The 21229-nt window shown below is 41.0% G+C and overlaps 2 protein-coding genes across 2 annotated transcripts in view; one reads left to right on the forward strand and one right to left on the reverse strand.

The window, feature by feature from the left end:
• LOC109486537 overlaps window positions 1-5196 on the reverse strand; it is a 16864-nt gene extending 11668 nt beyond the window's left edge. Inside the window, exons 1-5 of the mRNA XM_019790373.1 lie at window positions 4982-5196; window positions 4067-4216; window positions 3308-3471; window positions 2148-2257; window positions 957-1057 (exon numbers count right to left, since the gene is read on the reverse strand). Coding sequence (XP_019645932.1) covers window positions 957-1057; window positions 2148-2257; window positions 3308-3471; window positions 4067-4196 — 505 coding nt within the window. The 5' untranslated portion in view covers window positions 4197-4216; window positions 4982-5196. The remainder of the gene's footprint in view (window positions 1-956; window positions 1058-2147; window positions 2258-3307; window positions 3472-4066; window positions 4217-4981) is intronic.
• Window positions 5197-5720: 524 nt separating this feature from the next.
• Window positions 5721-9591, forward strand: LOC109486571 (kelch-like protein 24). Its single transcript, XM_019790418.1, has 2 exons — window positions 5721-5832; window positions 7565-9591. The coding sequence occupies exon 2, from the start codon at window positions 7574-7576 to the stop codon at window positions 9299-9301; it is 1728 nt and encodes a 575-aa protein (XP_019645977.1). The 5' UTR covers window positions 5721-5832; window positions 7565-7573; the 3' UTR covers window positions 9302-9591.
• The last annotated feature ends 11638 nt before the right edge of the window (window positions 9592-21229 follow it).

Genomic DNA, 21229 nt, shown 5'->3' on the forward strand with positions numbered 1-21229 from the left:
CCTATCCATTAGTGTGCCTTGTTTACCACGTTTGGGCATGAGTCATCACAATGGAATGCAGGGCATCAACCAATAGGCATGCAGCTTTCCTCTATTCTTCTTGCTGATTGGCTGTTGGGATTTAACTTGATTAACACCTGCTCAGAGCATTTCCACCTGCACAGAGCATTTCTTGCTGATTGGCTGTTGGGATTTAACTTGATTAACACCTGCACAGATCATTTCCATACTGACAGTATGTCTGTATTCAAGTGTTTTGGTAGGTATTTCAAGCTTTCCTGCTCCAGCATTGGAATGCGGAGCATGGACGTTTTTTTTTATTTTGAAAATCAACAGTTTGCATTATGCAATTAAAAATCCTAACCAATAAAGTAGGGAATAGCTATCCAACTGTTGTTTTAGTTGTATTTTACTTCATATTATAGTTATATCAATGTAAATCATTGTTTTCCCTTGTGTTTCTCATTCTTTCCCTGCCATGTCGTAAAATGTGGTGAACCCATCGCTGTATTTGCTCCAAAGCAAATATTGGCCTTTCTAGTTGTACAAATAGTTTTGATTCAGTAGCATAGGAATATCACATATACACAGCCAGCATCACATATAAAAGGATTGAAATACATAACTGCATCAAAGTAAAAGACAAAACATTAAATCAGAGCCTTGTCTTGTCTCCTCCCTTTATACTATTATTTATCTGCCATCCACATTCCGGCATGGCAACAGACATCTTTGCCGATTTTCAGCATGTTAAGCACTATCTGGAGGCAATAACCTTAGTTTCTTCTTTTTTTTCCACAGTCTGGAAAGTTAATGCACACGCTGATGTCATTCATAAAAATTATTTGCTGTGGCTTTTGATGTTTATCAAAAATAAGTAAAGGTACTCTCATAGCCTTTTCATGCTATAGAGACTAAGACTAATTGAATACAAAGCTTATAAAGTCTGTTCCGACCTTGTATTTCAGTCTTCAGACAGTCCTTGATACAACCAAACGCTGCAGCAAAACTTGTCATCCCGTCTGCCCTCACACCATTCACTGCTTCCTGGTATGATCTGTCACAGAATAAGACATTTAGACTAGAAAGGTAACATTTGCAAAACAAATGCATAATGTTTATCTTCACATATGGTCTGCTCTGTCAATTTTTACTCAAACACACTTTCATTTATAATATGGTGACAGGAGTCTAAATCATTCTCTCAGTCTAAATCCCTCCTGCTATAAAATTGCAACATGATGTTACCCAACACTAGTTACCATGGTGATAGACTGTCTCGTTCAGGTCATTGACCTTATTTGTTTGGAGAAGAAGAAGAGGAAACAGAGCAAAAATGATGTTTTCCTTCGGTAAACATAAAATTACAAGTACCGAGATTCAGCTAAGATTTTGACAGTTCCATTGTACTTTGATATTGTGATATCAAAATTGATAATCATTCTTTACAGAATGAGATCTAGATTTCTATGCAAGAATGAAATTTCTATGTAAGATTTCTAAATGTAAGATTTTGATGTCAGAATTTAACATAAGACTTCAACATAAGATTTCTATGTAAGGCCACACCAATTTAATTTGTTGGTTCTCGGATTTTTTCAGAAAAAATATGAAGCGACAGGGCGAAAAAAAATTAAAATAAAAACAGGTCTAGGCATCCTATTATAGGCTTAAATGCTACAAAATGAGCCATGAAGTCAACACAAAAGGCTGGGTTAAAATTTAAACATTGAATTTTGAACTTTTAATCAAACCACTGCAATGATAGATGGGAAAACTGTAACAACTAGGAAGAAAAAGACTTTCCTCAACTGTTGGGGGCAAAACATGAGCATTTTTCAGTTGATTCAGGACCAGAATCAATTTTTTTTTTTTTTGCAAATCAGAAAAAAACGAAGAGGCGAATCCAAGAACCAACAAATTAAATTGGTGTGGCCTAAGATTTCAACATATGATATGTAAGATTTCTTCTTTATATGATTTCTATGTACTATTAAACTAAAGATTTTAGTACATGTATAAGATTTCCAATTAACTAATCAAGGACATTATATCCTGTTGAAGCTCCCTGAACTAATCTAATATTTCAAAGTATGATTTCAATGTAAGATTTCTCCATAAGATTTCTATTCCTATGTACTACTGACCCTGCATACTGCAGTACGCTGGCCTTATCATTGTAGATGACCACATCCAGGGCCACACTGGGGTTGACACTGGCCACATCTCCGATCATGTACACTAGGGCCTGCTGTACCTGAAGAAACAGACAGGGGGAGCTTTACTTCTGAGTGAGTGCTCAATGTACTACTCAGGCACTAGTAATGTCACATAAGGAACAAAATCACTCCATCTTGTTTCTCTAGGGATTTATTATGATAATTATGATTTATTGTGATAATTATATTTCCATCCCAACAACGGAAAGGGAAACAGCATTTTTGTTTGTTTTGCTGCTTTATGTAAGTTGCTCCCAGTTTGTTCTAGAAATTACGATCAAATCCTTTTTGGAGGGTGCCAAAATTTGGTGTAAAGATAGCACAGAAACCTACATTCAATCCTTTCTTTTCATTTCTAAATTGCCTGATTTCAACGTTTCTGTTCCTAATATATATTTAGGTGTACAGCATAAAGTCTAAGGCCACACCAAGTAAATTTTATGGATGACGTCCTTTGGAGACCCTAAATCTAATGCGAGAGGGCGAAAAAAAACAAGAAGGGCCCTAAAAAACAAGATGCCTAAATTAGAAATATACTAAGAGACGACAAATGTTAGGACACAAATTGAATGAGGTGACACAGTGTAACATGATAGAAGTCTTTTATTCATCATCAAAACAGCAATAAATCAGGTGGAACAGCACTTGTCGTCCTGTGCTTTGGGGAGATAGATGGAGCGGTCAGCAAGTTTCTTCAAATGTGGTAGCATGTACCAAACTGAATTCCTAATGGAAGTCTTGCTTGATGCTTCATAAGCTTTGGTCCGTACAAACTATTTGCGGCACTGTCGTGACTCTTTGGTCATAGTTACAGGAAGCGGAATTTCTTGTTTTTTTTTTCTAGGAACAGGCCAAAATCAATGCGCGCGCAGACGTCATCCATAAAATTTACTTGGTGTGGCCTAAGAAAAAAATGTTGTGTTTCCTGTTTCTGTCCCTTGCTGGGGTCCACACTAAAAAAGGATAGGGTTGGTAGGTTTTTCTAGGGTAGGTTGGGAAACAGGAAACACAACAACGTTTCTTCCCTAGGCCTAACAGCATATCATAAATGTCCAGCATAGTATCAGTATTATTGGGCGTGTCCCTACCTGTCGCCATGGGTTACCAGCCATGGAACCACTCTTGTCTGCAGCCACGATGACGTGCGTCAGCTTGTTCTGAAGCAGACTAGTCCATTCTGTTGGCAGGGGGATCTGTACCTTCAGCAGCTGCTCTTTGCTCACAGTCCCATTGGCCACTGAGGCTCCCTCCCCTACAATAGATTGACATGGACTTGTCTAAATATTGTAAGATGTTACATGTATACAGGAGTACCTGTCCTGTATTGATTTTGAGATGATATAACTGTGAGTATACATTCAACTTGGACAATTTCATAGCATGTCATTTCCAGATAAATTATAACTTATTATTTTCAATTTAGAGTGAATCTAATATTTCTCCTGGTTCCATCTCCAGAAAGCAAAGTTCTTTTTTTGTAGTTTTTTTTTCTCATATTAAACAATAATATTAAACTTCATACCTGTGTCAGTAACTTACTAGTATTATGTTTACTGAAGAAAAACATATTGTTTTTGCTACGTTTCCTCTTCCTCTTCTTCTCTAAACACTAACCCCTGACCTGGCCTATGGCCTGATTTGTTGACAGCTTTCACCATGGTAACTGGTGTTGCAATTTTATACATTGTAGTAGGATCAGGGAGAGATTTAGACTCCTGTCACCATATATGTAAATATGATTGAGTAAGAATTAACAGAGCAGACCATATGCAAAGGTAAACATTATACCTTTCTAGTTAAGAGTAACTGTTACATTTGATTTAATAGATAATATTAGAACTTCCTACCTGTCTCAGAGGTGTGTTCTGCTTGGTCTCGAGATGCAATACTCTCCAGAACAAGCCTGGCCTCCAACAGATCAGAGTTCTGGATGACATCTCGTACTGTCTGGTCCTGGGTGCTCTGAGATGCACCCATCTTCAGCACTTAATGTCCTCCTTTATTAAGGTAAATGAATTATAAAAATTATTAACTTCACCAAGAGGGCTATGTTTTCAGTGGGTTTCAGTAGGGTTTTTTTTAAGTATAACTCAAGAAGGTATGAATGTAATCTAATAATATTTGGTGTGTAGATAGGGCGGCCCCAAATCTGGAAATGATTAGATATTGGGCCCCCTGGCAGCTTTCCTTGGTACTGCAGCAGAACATTTGGTTTTGATATCTCATGATCTACACATCCTAGGGTCACGAATTTTGCATGAGATGTTAGCGTTCTTTCATATCATCAACTGATATAATTTATGCAAATGAGACTCTTATTTGCTAAATCAATGAGTAAAAATGTATAATTCGTACACCATATTTTTTTGGCGAAGGTATGGAATCGTGGAACTCTATTGTTTTTGCTCAGTTTCTTCTTCTCCAAACAGTGACCTCTGACCTGGTCAATGACCTGTTGTGTACCAGACCGTCTCTCACAATGGTAACTGGTGTTGGGTTACATAATGTTGCAATTTTATAGTACTCCTGTCACCATATATGTGAATGTGTTAGAGCATGGTTAGAGTAAGCAGACCATATGCGAAGGTAAACATTATGCATCATTGCTTTGCAAATGTTACTTTTCTAGTCTAAGTATAGTTTTTCATTTTATACCTTATACAGGCCAGCAGCTTGGAATTAACGTCCTGTATCTGTTGCAATGAAGGCCGTAATATTACAACAGAAGCCGGTAGCGTTTATATATAATTTGTTTTACCCACCTGTTTTGTGTTGTCGCCGGAACTAGCCTAAGTTATGCCTTCTCGCGCTCCCAACACGCCTTCTGCCTCTTTCTGCTCTTCAGTTTGTGCAATACCGGCGAATCGGGTCCCTTTAATAACACCCATGTTGCACAACCTTACATCAGCGTCCCGAAATAGACCCTAATCAATTTCAGGTACAAAGAAAGAGTCACTGGAGTTTCGCACGATTTCATCATTTCACCGCCATGTTGTTTATGGGTTATACCACTTTTGCTTCGGGGTAGCCCTATATACTAGTACAATGTATATTGGTCTAGTCTCCAAGCAGATATTTGGGTTTTGGCTTATTGTTGGCGTGTTTATCCGGCTTTCCTTTACGCACTGGTATCTTTTTATTACGCCAGCCCAAAAAAAAGATACCAGCGCAAAAAATAATACCCGATAAAAACGTGCCAAAAATAAGCCAAAACCCAAACCTCTGCTTGGAGAGTAACGGTACCAAGCTGAGGTTTCGTTTGGGGTCTTGGAATAACCGGGGTTTTTATGCTTAGCTCAAATATTACACAAATAACATCAAAGCAATTAAAGAAAGATTTATATAACAACTTATTTATCTCTATGATTCTCCTATCTTAAAGAGAGGGTAGGAGAAAAAATATTTTACAGCTTGTCACCCCCTCTCATATTTTCAAATGTCCAAAACACAACCTTTGACCTTCCCGGAAGATTCCCGCGCTTTTTGGTTCGAGAATGCGCATTCCATGAGAAGAAGACCCAGGGACGGTCGGTGTGTAGTCGAGAGCTTCATAATTCCGATTCCCCTAGACCTCGGAAGTCAGTGGGACCAAATCCAAGAACTACAGGGTTAGGTAGGAAAGCCTTCATGTGTTTGTTAACCTTGTCAAACCAAGAAGTTTGATTTACCTCCTTGGTCAAACCAAAGTGATGCCGATCGCTTGTTTTCTTGGAAAACCGTTGACAGGCCCATCTGTTTCTGTATCTCCCTGATCTCTGTTCATCTCAGCAAATATTTTAGTTTCCGCGTGGGTTCAAACACGGCCTCAAATTTGAAAGTAAACTAGTAGCGTTGTTAGAAATTATCTAGGTCTTCAAAGTTTTACCAAATACAGAATTATTTCTCATGTCCAAGTTCGAGTTCTGGACTCTGGAGATTTTTTTTAGATCCTCTCTATGGCCCTCTATCTGTAGTTTTCCAAATTTTGTGCTAAAATGTGATTTTGCTGTATATTTTGCTTCATTTGTTAGAACAAGGACATTATACATAATGTCCTTGGTTAGAATATCTTCAAGGTCACTATTGTTAGATTTTGGTTCTGGCTAAGCTGAAATGTGCATGTTGTTGTTTTTGTGCTCCACGTTGTCCTGTTTTCCATTGTTATTATGGAAATTGCTTCAGGTCGCAATTTTTTGCATTGTTTGTAACTTATTGTTATGGTAAATATGTTTGTGTATGATATCCCTCTAATTTACATGACTCCTGTATTATGTCTGGTACATGTACACATAATTGAAATAACTCAGCTTCAATGACCAGACTGAAAAAGTAGTAGTTTATATACTAGTATCATCATTTTCTCATATATTTCACCCATTCCCACTATTGTAAGAACCCATTTGTGGCCATCCACAATCAGTAAGGCCATGTTGATTTGATTATATGGATGACATCCGCGCGCCATGAATTTTCGGCCGTTTCAAAAAAAAAAGTTTTCAACCATACTGTAAATCGTACAAAACAGTTGCAAAATGAGCCAAAATAAACCGTAAGTTACAAAAAAACCATACCAATGTCGTAGAATGCCAAAATCAAACGAAAAAAGACGAAATTGTAAAGAAATGAACTTGAAGACTAGATTATTCGCCAAACCATATTCTGTCCCATTTGTTCAACCCTCATGACCACGTAGATTTCATAATGAAAACAACTTTTTTTTTTTGTCAAACCTTTTTTTTATTCGCACGCACGCATCAGTTTTGGGGTTTCCGGATGATGTCATCCATGTAATCAAATCAACATGGCCTAACACTGAACACTAGTAACAGGCATTCTTCAGTCTCTGGTGTGAACACGGCCAGATGTCACTCTCCAACCAGACGTTTGAGTTTCGTTTGGGGTTATTTTTGGCGTGTTTTATAGGCTTTTTTATCGGGGTTTCTCTTTTGCAATGTTGGGTGCAAAAAATTCCGATGCAAAAGCGAAACCCTGATAAAAAAGCCTAAAAACATGCCAAAAACATCTGCTTGGAGAGTAGCCAGATGTATCAGATCTAAGAAGACCTCCCAACAGGAGGGGATGGACCATTCCATTCTATTGATTCTTGGGGGGGGGATCTTACACGCACTGTTATCTAGAATATCTTTTTTTCAAATTTTTGACAGAATGGACACAAGTTTTTCTTCTTTCAATTGAGGAGACCACCTTCAATGTTATTGAAGATTCTGTCCCTCTTTTTCTTTAACTTATCACTGTGTCCTATTACTGTGGAGTTTGGTGTCACAGATATTCCCAAAATTGCTCAAAATGTGTCTTACTGCAGTACTGATCAGTAGATTTATGTTTTATTTTGTTGTATTTTACAGAATAAAGACATGATGGCAAGGTCAACACGATCACAGGACTTCTACCACGATCCACACGCAGGCTCCCTCTTGCAAGGCTTGCAGGAACTGCGGTCTGACAACCTGCTGACAGACGTCATCCTCTGCGTCTCCGGAAGAGAGATCCCGTGCCACCGCAATGTCCTCGCTGCTTGCAGCGGGTACTTCCGTGCAATGTTCTGTAACGGACATCGCGAGAGCCAGGAGCACAAAGTCACCATTCACGAGGTCAGCACCAACACCCTGCAGCTGCTTGTGGACTATGCGTACACGTCGGAGGTCACCATCACAGACAACAATGCAGCGAAACTGCTGGAAGGCGCCAGCTTCTTCCAGATCCAACCCGTGCATGACGCGTGCGTGAAGTTCATCTCTGACAATCTTAGCTCTAAGAACTGTCTGAAGATGGTGCTCACGGGGAGCATGCTGTCCTGCCCTGACCTGGAGAAGAGAGCGTGGTCCCATGTCACAAGGGAGTTCTCGGCAGTCAGCAGGACCCGGGAGTTTTTTTCTTTGACAAAGGAACAGCTCATAAAGCTGATCTCATCTGATGACCTTGGGGTGTCTGAGGAAAGCGTGTACACCGCCGTGATGGCCTGGATCAACCGCGACGTCGAGGAGAGGAAGGAGGACATGAAAGACCTGCTGAGATGGGTCAGGTTCCCCTTCATGGACAGGATGTACTTCATGGAGAATGTGGAGAGGAACGACGCTGTACGCAGGGCTTGCCAGGACTTCTTAACGGAAGCTCGTAGGTACCACATGTTCCCGGGAGAGGTCCAGTCACCGCGCACCCGTCCACGCTGTGCCACTGGCCTGAGGGAAACTTTAGTGGTCATTGGAGGAATAGAGTTTTATAATGGGGATGGAGCTGAGGACCTTGCATTCATCTCAAACCGCGTCATGACAACCACAGTTGCAGCACCATCAGGCTGTGATTTTGGCTCAGAGACAGGTTGGTCTATGATGACAAGAATGAAGAGGAAAGATGACAGTGGTTTTGCCGTGGCTGTTCTCGGCAGATGCGACATCATCGTGTCCACGGGCACCAGTTTTGCCAAGGATGTGTGGCTGTACCAGCCAGAACTCAACTCCTGGTCCAGACTTGCTAAGATGAACGCCAATCGGTACAATCACAAGCTAGCAGTGGTTCAAGGGAAAGTGTACGCCATTGGAGGAAGAGACGACTTTTCTGCGCTGTCAAATGTGGAGATCTACGACAGGAACCAGAACAGGTGGACTGAGGGCGTTCCGCTCCCACAGCCGAGGTACCACCACGCAGCGGCAGTGTTGGACGGCAGCATATACGTGATGGGTGGATTCAGTGCCAATCACAATGAAACAGCTACGGTGTACAGCTTCACCCCAGGTGACACAGAGTGGAAGGAAATGAGTAACATGCCCCAACCAGGAGGTGGTCTCAACGCTGCAGTTCTCATGGGCAGCATCTATGTTACTGGGTTTGGTGGAGGCTCCGTGTGTAAGTGGAACCCCTGGGAGTCCTGGAACTGGATGGAGTGGCCAGCACCTGTCCCATTGGAGTGCGGGATAACCACGTACCAGGGGAAGATTTACATCACGGGAGGCGACAGCGGCAACAACAGGGGAGGCAGACAGATCTGGTGCTATGATCCAGAATTCGAGTCATTCAAGTCTGCAGGAAACTTGCAGTGGAATCTGTATGGCCATGCCTGCGTCACCATAGTGAAGTGTTGCTGATTTAAATTTGCAAGTTGATGATGATGGCGTCAAGTTGTCTGTTCTGTACTGGACTGTACAAAGCTACCAATCGTGTTATTCACGAGTTTCCCATCCCCAGGATGCATTGCAAAAACAGGGGTCTAAACCTCATTTGCATAGGACAGGAAGGCATCAGAATGATCCTGGTGACATTAATCAGCTTGGTTTTCACTGTTAATTAAAATACTATGGGTCGAATCTGACAACAAATAGAGTATGAAGTTTTTGTGTTCTTTTTAACTTGGAACATGTGGTTTGTAACGTTACAGCATCAGTATAGCGTTACCACTATAACGTTACAAACCACATATTCAAAAAACTTCATACTCTATTTGTTGTCAGATTCAACCCATAGTAATTTAATTAACGTTGAGCATAAAATGCCCCCAACACCTCAAAACACACCGAAAAACAAGCTGTTTAATGTTAACAGGATCAGTCCGATGCCTACCTGTCCTATGCAAATGAGGTTTACACCCGTTTTCGCAATGCATCCTGGGGATGGGAAACTCATGAATGGTGCTGCATATGAAAGAAGCTGTAAAACTTTCGGGGGTCCATGCATATGCTGTATTAAAGATAAGGCGCCTTGTCAACTTTTCTACATCACAAGGTAGAAAGATACTGAGATGTCAGATCCCAGGAACAGAGAAGTGGCAGAACAAAATTGAAAATCCTGCTTTGTCATATCTCATAATGAACTATGATACATGTTGCTGAGGAAGAAACTTTTTTGTTTGTTGAAGATATCTCCAGTTTTGATAACATTGGAAACTTCACCTATGCTATGTGAGCCACAATAGACAGTGCCCTATCTCATAAGCTTAATGCATTGGTTCCATCATTTCTTAACACCACATATAGCTTGTTGTATGTAAGTTTAGATTGCCAGGTGTTATATCTATGGAGCCTTATTTTCAGTAGGAATTTCTGCCCATCCAATCCACAGACGGTAGGTAATGAGTGAGATTTGATCATTATTATCCTAACATTTTAAGTCTTATGCTTAGAATAATGTGCCTTTTTAACAAGTCACTGTTGTATGAAACTTCAAACTAAAACCACCATGTTATGAATATGGGTTAAAGGAGTAAAGTAGAGATAGAATGTTAGTTATCTTGTTCCAGTTAACATTTTATGGTTTTACAAAATGTATGTGGTACTTATCTTTTGTTGTAACGCTAATAATTTTAGTTGTATTTTTTTAACAAGTTACTGTTGAAGAGTACTAGTACTTCCTGTCTGCTGTGTGCATTTTTTTGGTCTATCTAGAATCATAGGATTTTTTTGTAAATTTGTACTTCATAGTTAGGGCTACAGTTCTTAAGAAAGCCACAAGGAGACCTAAACTCTTATCGTTTGTTACATATCATTATAATCATTTGCTTGCAGATGACCATTCTTTTACCATTTTACGCCGACTGTGCAACAGGAAAATCTACCAAAGTTCACCCTCTACGAAGTAGACCCCCCACGAAGCCCGTTAACGAACTTAACCTTGGTCTCTACAACAGTAACCTGCCTACCAAAAATTATGAACATCAATTTACATATAAAAAAGTTACTCTGCTAACAAGCCAGAAACACAAATGGTCCACTGCAGTGACAAATAGACCCCCCCCCCCCACGAAGCCCAAACTTGCACTTTGGTCTCAACAACGGTAACCTGCCTGCCAAAAATCATGGACGTCAAACCATGCCTTCAAGAGTTATTCCGCTAAATCCGCAGTCACCCACACTAAGGCCAAGTGATTCCATAGACCTTCTGACGAAGGCAATACCAAGATGTGTAACTTTTTTGCACTTGAAACAAGTAGATATTTGGCAACTTTTGTATTGATATCATGTTCCCCATTGGATAGTGTCTACATAGCAGTTGAGATTTGTATATATGCCCTCATCGACATCATTTAGAAACTACACATGATACTAATTTCAATTTGACAGCATTTTGACAAATAAATTGGATTATACTTATAATATAAACAGTATACAAAGGCCACTGCGCTTTGATGGTTTCCACATGTGGCCTACTTTTTCGTGAATATATGTCTTTAAAGGCATAGATTTTTGTATATACATGTACATGTTATTTGTCAGTATCCCCAATGAACCATTAAGTGCTCCCTCCACATTTTCACAAGTGCCCTAGACGCATCTATGTTAGGCCACAGCAAATAAACTTCATGGATGACATCCTCCGCAGACTCCAAATCTAATGCGAGCGGGCGAAAAAAAACAAGGCGGGTCGAAAAAAAAACAAGGTTCCTACATTTTAAAATCTTTAAATTATCACATATCACTGCATCTAAATAAGAAACAAAACATTAAATCAGAGCCTTTTCTTGTCTCCTCTCTTCATAGTTATCTGCCATCCACCTTCCAGCATGGCAACAGACATCTTTCCCATTTTTCGCATGTTGACCACTGTCAGAGAGCTACAAAATTTGTTTTTTTCCAAAATCAGGCGAATATTAATGCGCACGCTGATGTCATCCATAAAAGTTACTTGCTGTGGCCTTAGTTCGGTTGCAAGTTATAACGTTATATTTAAATTAACGCTCATATTTGAGGAATTTCATTCAATATACCCCGAATTCCACTGAGTCTGACAAACGTATTCCATCTCTGTTTAACCTACCACATGTTTGTGATTAAATAATGCCACACCAAGTAATTTTTATGGATGACGTCCTCTGGAGACCCTAAATCTAATGCGAGAGCGCAAAAAAAAGAATGGCCGAAAAAAGCAAGATGCCTAGATTTGGAATATACTAAGGGACGACAAATGTTAGGACACAAATTGAATGCGAGAACATAGTGTAACAACCAACAAGTCTTTTTATTCGTTGTGAAAACAGAAATAAATCAGAGGAACAGCATTTGTCGTCCTGTCCTGTTTCTTTCCTTTCATCACATCTTCCCTTATATATCCCACTGTCGTGACTCTTTGGTCATAGTTACAAGAAGCGGAATTTCTTGTGTTTTTTTCTGGGAACAGGCCAAAATCAATGCGCGCGCGGACGTCATCCGTAAAAATTATTCGGTGTGGCCTAATCTATACACTGCATATGGTGAACATATATTTTCCACATGTCCAGACGGTGTTCAGACGGTCTGAAGGTACCGCTAACCTTGTACCTGCTCTTGACCCTTCTAGATCTACCCCCACACTTCCAAAAATGGGTTAACATCTCTCCTTTCAAATGAATTGTTTTAAAAGGGCTTGCTTAAGGGGGGGGGGGTGATTACGAATTACGCAAAATTTTCGCCGCCGATTACGAATTACGTTGAAATCTCAGAGCTGATTATGAACAATTACGCGTTACCGCTAATGTACTGATTACGAATTACGATGATTTTGGGAGGCTGCCTACGGATTACGTAGACTAAACATGCCTGATTACGCCTTACGAAAAAGGGCATGCAGGCCCTCTTTTAAAGCTGGCACAAACCTTGAGGAAATTTCATTCTAAAATTTGAAATGAATTGAACTGAATCTGTACCTTATTAAAATGCAAATATTTCACATGGCATTAGATACTATTACTAGTAACTCAAAATGTTTTTAATCAGAACTTGATTGCCAGATTGGGCATCTCGAAGAAAGTCCTGGTCTTAGCGTATTAATGATAATACAGAACCACTTGTTTCGAACAGCGTATAACCACCTGTATCTTTGGGATCTTTTATTGACTAGAAATTATACCTTGATAGGACAGAGAAAGAAATCTGTTTTTCCAGCCAAAAGAACACTGTCAAAGACCGTACGTCTGACAAGCTAATCTCCAGCCGGTAGCTACTTTATCAGGCTTCAACAACACTTCGACGAAATCTCTGACCCTTTCTCCAGCAAAACATCAGCTAGGCCTACGACCCAGTCACTTTCTTACATTGTGCACATCTGTACCAGGGCACCTACTTATAGCCCACATCGCTTGCTCCCATTAAATCTACTTGGCGTTGTATATAGTACCTGCTCCTGAGCCTAATATCTTTCACACGTGAGGGTCGCGGGACCCTAATTAAAACCACGGGGTACTCAAGGTCAACCACTTCGTCTCGCCATGTCTTTTGTCTCGGTTCAAGTGAAGGATGAAATTCTCATGGCGTCCACGTATTACAAGATCGTTAGGTGACTTAAAAACTATTTGTCAAATGGGTGGGAGGTGGACATATATGGGTTAAAAACCTCAGCACGACGCCTATAAGGCCATGTTGATTTGATAATATGGATGACATCCGCGCGCGCATGAATTTTCCGCCGTTTCACGAAAAAAAAGTTTTCAACCATACTGTAAATCGTACAAAACAGTTGCAAAATGAGCAAATATATACCACAACTTGCAAAGAAGTATGTCCAAAAACGATACCAATGTCGTAGAATATGCCAGAATCAAACAAAAAAGACGAAAATGTAAAGAAATGAATTTGAAGAGTAGAGTATTTTACCATGCCATACTCTGTGTCTTTTGTTCAATCTTCATGACCACGTAGATTTCATAATGAATTCTTTTTTTTTTTTTTTTGCAAAACTTTTTTTAGTCGCATTCGCGCATCAGTTTTGGGGTTCCCAGAGGACGTCATCCATATAATCAAATCAACATGGCCTAAGAAAAGTCAATGACCGATGCAAAGGCAGTATCTTAAACCTGATCAAAATGTAAAAAAAAAGATGAAATTAAAAAGCTAGTCTGGACTCAATCGTAGTCTACCTCCAACAGGCACATAATGGCTTTTCTATGATGTTTTTTTTCAAGGTTTCTGTGCAGTTTTGTCTTCGTAAAAAAAATACAAGACTGGAAAAAAACGGTATATGACAGATATGAGTTGGTATGCTTCTTCTGGTCTCTTTCCTTTTACCGCACACTTGCTTTGGTGGTCGGTCTCCGTCCAGAGCCAAAAGGCAAAACGTTGCACTACATTATGATAGAAGTATATGCAGTACTATCTATACGTCCCCCATCCAAGACAGGGCTCTGTGGTGTTGAATGGATATCATCTGTCACGCCCCCATGCGGCCGCCAATGTCACAGCAGGGCAACAACTCCGGTGGTTCCCTCTCTGACATCCCGGCGACTGTATGCCCTACAAGCGGCTGTCTGCCCTGCTTTGCTCGGTAGGCCCAGACTAATCCGCCACCGTGTGACCTACTCCCGCAGAGACCCGACCCTTCACGCCACAAGTGCGGCGATCGCCAGCCGCCCCGCCAGTACGGAAAGTGCCGCATTGGCACATCGTGTTCTCGGCCCCAGATCTCTCACAACAACCGTTGATTAACGACACAAACGGTCCAAAGTTGAATGTCCTCTGCTTGTAGCCGTTCTGGCGACTCAGTTTTGAACGGAAGAGCTTTTGAGAAGAGCTGACCGACGGCTCCATAGACCGACTAAACCGGTAAGTTGAAGTTGACTTTGAAATCACAAGAATTCACGTGTACTGCCAATATTGAAAAGAATATACATTGTACTAGTACAAAGAGGAGGTATATCAGTTGTTCAATGTATATTTCTATATCATGATATGATAATGTTATGGGCATATAGATATATATTGCTATAAGATACACAGCTAGAGACAATGGTAAAATCCTACTCTCAATTCAACTCCCGACTGTATATACGTACTTGTACCGTGTCCAAGAGACACAGCTAATGTTGGGCTGTGTTCACGGTATTTCTGGAGGGTAGACATCTGTTTTTCAGCGCAGCAAGGGCGGTATTTGAAAAGACGTAGAGTCAAACAAAATCCGTACCCAACTGTGAATCCAACGAAACAATTTTCGTGCACAGGCGACAACTTGAAAACATTATACTAGGGGATTTTACTAATGAATTCCGTCCAAAACGTCCTTACTTTGACTATCGTTGAAGCTGTTTATTTGACAAGCACGTTGTTGAATTTGATCCGTTTTTGAGCACAATGGCCCAGTTGTTCTTTTCGAATTCGTGGACGCCGAGCCAAGTCTTTCTGTATCCCATGGGTTTGGCCCACTGTTTCAATTTACGAGTAAGTCAAGCTGGGATAAAGATAAAGAATATAAAGTAGTTGTCAGCACGTGCTGTCTCAAGAGCAATAACAAGGATGTTTTCAAGTGCTACACGGTTAGTTCTTTGTGTAAGTTAGCTGCAAACTCTCTCTAGCTCTGTGTGTGTGTGTGTGTCTCTCTCTCTCTCCCTGTCTCTCTCTCTCTCTCTCTCCGTGTCTTTCTCTCTCTCTCTCTCTGTCTCTGTCAGTCTCTCAGTCTCTCTCTCTCCGTGTCTCTCTTTCTGTCTCTCTCTCTCTCTCCCTGTGTGTCTCTCTCTCTCTCTGTCTCTCTGTCTCTCTCTGTCTCTCTCTCAATCTCTCGCTCTCAGTCTCTCTCTCTCTCTTTCTCTCTCTCTCTCTAGGTTTGTCTTTAGAAAAAGGGGCATGAGTTGACTGAAACCACGGTTTGGCGCTGTGTCACCATACGTGAAATATGAGGAGCCCAATATTGGCCTACTGAGAGAATTGTATCTTATCTTTGTATGCAAAGACCGAGTGTTCTGGCACAGCCACTGTTATGTCTTAGAATGTCTCTGATGCCTTGCCCATCTTTCTGGGGGACTATTCGGTTCCGTCTATATTCTAGACTTCATGAAACGCTGAAGTACACATGGGAAACGTCATGTAAAGCACTTCCTGTGGTTAGTACCTAACGTTGAAAATGTTCTGGTTCTGAAAGACCAGTAGTCTTTAAAACGATGTTTTCCTGTTGCACAAAGTAGTCATTTGAAAAACAACTGTTTGTCGACATCTTGTAACGGCCTTTCCCTGAATTTGACCGTTTACGGTTCAACCTAACGGTCGGAATCGGGGCGATTTGAATTGATGGACCCCTCTTGAGTACAAGTGTAAGAGCCCTGTTGTGAACACTGTGCACAGATGAGCCGGGTGCGGACCAAATCCCCCGGCATGTTATCTCTCTATTTGGCCAATTTCTACTCTTTCCAGCCCCCTCCCGAGGCTTGGTAGAGTCTATGCACAGATTGTGTACGCTCCAAATCGTTCATAGCTGAATACCCAATGCGCTTCCTCCCGGTGTGCCCACTAAAACGTGCTTCATCTCACAACACCCACCGGTCATAACTACAGCTTATTGTTTTACCTGGAGGCAACGGATAACTTTTCCTATATTGCCTGCACCCTGGTGCAGAAAGGCCGGGCCTCCTGGGTCCTACTGCCAACTCTACTTTCCTTCTTGAAGTTCAGGTACCAAAGCTGTTTGCAAATTGAGCAATTTTGGGTCTATTAGGATTAATCCTATAATCATAGCTTACCATTTGTTTACCTCCAGCCGTAATACGCTGTGTGGTCTAGTGCCATGTGTGTGTGTGTGTGTGTGTGTGTGTGTGTGTGTGTGTGTGTGTGTGTGTGTGTGTGCTTGTGTGTGCTTGTGTGTGTGTGCCATGGTGTGTGTGTGTGCGCGTGCGTGCGTGCGTGCGCGCGTGTGTGCCTGCGTGCGTGCGCGCGCGTGTGTGTGCGTGCGTGCGTGTGTTTGCGTGTTTGTGTTCGTGCGCGCGCGCGCGCGCGTGTATGTGCGTGTGTATCTGTGTGTGTATGGGAAAGTGGGAAAGACCTTTCTCTTTGGTCTTGGATTACTAGTAGATAGCCTTGAGTTAATATTGACGAGAACTAAAGATAATATTACTTGTGCCTATCAGACATGCAGATGGCTTTGACCACAAGTATTTCTTTCGGCCAGACAACTGCTCCCGAACGCCCGATTAGCGAGATCTTCCCATCTCTTTGAAGTTCGAACCTTTGCGACGAGGCCCGGTCTGTGTATATACTGGTAAGCCGCCTAAAACCTCGCCAATCTACCTATTACAACAGCGAAAGAAAAACAGTACAGTTCACATTTGCTATGGCATGCCGACAGGATACTGAATCTGCTTCTAGTTTGAGAACAGGACTTCTCGGAACTGTAGTAGTTGGCTTTTTCAACGCTGCAAAATCTGGGGAAAGAATTTAATTAATGTGACGGCCAAACTAAGACTTTTTATTTATTTCAGAGTTACAAAATATATCTAACACACACACACACACACGTAAGTATCTACTAGTACTATGCCAATTTCCTTTTAAAACCCGTCGTTGCATTGGTTCTGAGTGTCAGGGACTTCAAAGCTCTATTGTATCCAGACAAGGAAATAAAGAACATCAGTTCAGATAGCCAGACAGTCTTCACTGACAATCTGAGTACTACTAATTGGAACACAGATTTAATTGTGACCAGGCACAGATGATCCCTATTCACTCTGCACCTAGAATAACACAATCTAGGGAAGATAATTATCGCAGCTAGGCTCCTGTTCAACGCTGTTTTCTTCCGATAAGAACAAAATTACGGGCGTCGTTAGTGGATAATGAACAAGACTTAAAACTTTAGCTCCATCGAACAACAGCGTTGGCGATCTCTTTAGACCAAAAACAAGAGTGACTATTTTAGCCACAGCTTCAAAACAGTCAACGATCAAAATCGTCCGGAAATGATATTTGAAGCCAAGAGTGTCATATCTAGATCGTCACTTTTAACGTTTTTAAAAATTCCCATATGGTAGGGGTGAAATAAAAATGATTGACTGGTGTCAACGACATATGCAAATATATCCCCTTCACCATATGAGAAAGGGGTACTGTTATATATAGCTGTGAGTCTGTGACCTTATTTACTTCACGCTTTTTCCAGTTTTAAATATGTTGTTGAGTTGATATGAAAACCGTGTTTCTGTCCTAGATTCCTTTAATATACATTCACACATGTCGGTCACAGGCGAGTCCGCCATTTTGGTCCAACAGGTGTCCCACCATGCTGTGCGCGGCGGCCATTTTGATGGCCAAGGTCAAGGCCAGGTCACGCAATTGATGGGGTCAGCAAAACGGCTGAAATAGCCGTGACAGCACTTTATGTGGCTATCAGACCGTAGGAGAAAACCGTGTAGGGTCGTCTTGGGTCAGAAAATACCTGACAAAATCAGGGTGGGCTCATGTCAGAATCCGTCACACAGTTAAATCCTATCAACTCTGATTAACTTGAAGGTTTCATTGGTGTATTTTCTTGAACCTGTGGCAATTTCAAACCTTCTCTACAACTTGACAAGAAAACACTCGAACTAAGTGAAACAAGCAAGACGTCTTGCTATTGATACAAGTCGGGAAACACAATGATTTAAACGTCGATGAAGGTTAACATGATATCGGTAGAACTTAACAAAATAGATACAACAACTGGTTTGATTCCCTAAAAATACAGACGTTCTAGATAACATCCACTACACTATCTTCGACGGTTTTGACTGAGATCTTTTTCAGTCACTAGTTATCGATAGAGGATGCCATCTGAAACGCATGACTCTCAGGAGACATGATTCAGTTGCTAGAATTATTTTTTAACAATGAGTTAAAGTGTAACAACAATTCAAATCAATTGATGAACTTGATTTTGCCAAGACCGTGCAACGCTTTACATGCATTGCAACACTATAATCATGGGTCTTGTTGAAGACAATTGATTTTTAACATGCATCAGATGAATTAAGTACTAAAATGTCTTATCGTGCAAGTTCAATTTATGTAACTTTCAATGATTAAATATTGGGGAGTCAAATGCAGAAAGGCAAGTGTGCTACAGGGCTAAGCAAAGAGGTTTTTAAAAAACGCTACGACGAAACAGGAAGCCATGTGTGAAAAACGGTTCCCTCAAGGTCGATCTGGACGGTCTGCTGTCTCTTGTGCGGTGTTAGAGGTCACAACTCGCGTTTAGAGGTCATTGCAAATATTCGTCTGATCCCTGACATCTGAGCCATGTGATGTGCCAACATGACAGAACTCGCCATCTCCTTTGAACCCTCCATTTATAACTTGTTCTTGAAGATTGACGGCTTTCGGGAAGCATGTCTTTTTGCATCCCCGTGCTAGCTTGTGGGCCACAGCAAGTAAATTTTATGGATGACATCCTCCGCAGACTTCAAATCTAATGCGATAGGGCGACAAAAAACAAGCCAGGCAAAAAAAAAACAATATTCCTACATTTTCAAATTTTGACATCATAAACCTTGTTAAACAAGAAGTGATACCTACATGCATATTGTAGTTTGCCGCCAACTATTACAACATCCATTTGTCACTGAAACAACTTTAAAAAAAATAAAAGTTTTCGAACATTGTACAAATGTTTTTGATTCAGTGGCATGGGAACATCACATATAAAATGAATAAAATTCATCACTGCATCAAAGTAAAACATCAAACATGAAATCAGAGCCTTGTCTCCTCTCTACATATATATCTGCCATCCACGTTCCAGCATGGCAACAGACATCATTGACCACTGTCAGAGGGCAACAAAATTTCTTTTTTTTTTTTCAAAATTAGGCGAAAATTCATGCGCGCATCGATGTCATCCATAACAATTACTTGTTGCGGCCTTAGTAGGATACGAATGTTTGGTCTAATAGGTGAAGACGTGCTCCATGTGCCTTCTATATTTGCTTCTTCGCCTTCTCCTTTTGCGCCTCCGTCCTAGATACAGACCATCAATGTCGTGTGTGGGGAAGTCTTGAATGAAACAATATGCGGTTTTAGCGTCTTTCTTCTAAGTCGTCTTCTGGCTGTATTCCAAGTCCTCAATATCGTACTTGTGAAGAAGACCACTATAGGAACGCTCAATCGGAAATCCTTGTAGTATTCGTTCGTGCATAGCACCATGTCATCTTTAACTGCACTTCTGTTACTCATATGTCATGAATCTGAAGTTCTTCGCGGCTTTTCTAATTTCTTCCACTCCTTTACTTCCATGTGACCTTGTCGCCCGCGTCTCAAGGTGACATAACTGGGTCACGTGTGTCAGAGGTCACCACTTGACCTTCATAACGTCAACTTGAACAGATGTCAGAAAAATCAGAACAACCTGCAGTTTTTCTTTTCTTTCTTCTGGGATGAGAGTTTTGACTCACGCCTCAACTAGGTCTCTTATGAATGCACACTTTTTCCAAACGTCTAGTAAAATACCTTTATTTTCCTAGTTAAAGTGGCTGCGAGAATGTAAGTTGACTTCGCAGTCACTTTGTTTTTATCATTTCATTTGTATTCATAACTGTTTTTCTAAATTAAAAAAACTGCAGTTTCATTATCAAACTCGTAAAACTACAAATGACACCAAGTTCAGCACATCTGTGCACAAAACTAACATATCTGCAATCTGTGGAACATTATCACGAAATGTCTAACTGTAGGAGTCTATAGCATATTTTAGATTGTCAAAAAATCTTGACCTAAAATATGTACGTGAATTAAAGCCAGACTACATTTTTCTTCTGGCTTTGAAGTTGGCAAAGTTGGTCTAGCTTTACTATACCAGTGTGGGCGCGTGTACGCCCTAGGCGCACGTTCTAGTAGCCAGACATGCGTCCCACTCCCACCACCCCGCGTCTTCCTCTTTGACAGATATCCTTGAGGGAAACGATCAGACTGGAGTGACTGACCTGTGGCGTGCCGGCTCTGCCCCCGGTCTCGTCATGCACTCTCACGGCCAACTGTGACATTACTGCTCTTTCACTAGCCAACGTTAAACGTTTAAATCATCCACGGAGTGAGGTGTCGAAAGGAACGGGAAACAAGTCAGAGGGAGAACCAAAGCATAGCGACTGGTAGATGTTTGAGAAAACCGTACCGGCGGACCTGTAGGACCTGTAGGAAGTGTACTGACTGATGAAGAATTTGTAGTTTTTTGTACTGACTTATAATATATTTGGCATCAAAATTACTTAGAGTGATGTGGTAGTGGAGGAAGGCTTCCGTCTAGAATAGGAATTCAGTCACTTTGTTGAGTTATCTTAGTTGATAAGAGGAAGTTATCGTCTGAATACATTGATTGCTGTAATC

Source organism: Branchiostoma belcheri, unplaced genomic scaffold (assembly GCF_001625305.1).
Source record: "Branchiostoma belcheri isolate BF01 breed outbred unplaced genomic scaffold, Haploidv18h27 scaffold81, whole genome shotgun sequence".
In the NCBI taxonomy this organism is placed as follows: domain Eukaryota; kingdom Metazoa; phylum Chordata; class Leptocardii; order Amphioxiformes; family Branchiostomatidae; genus Branchiostoma; species Branchiostoma belcheri.

What these genes read in the sequence shown, in the direction of transcription:
- LOC109486571 (XM_019790418.1), top strand. Translation starts at nt 7,574, where the DNA reads ATGATGGCAAGGTCAACACGATCACAGGACTTCTACCACGATCCACAC.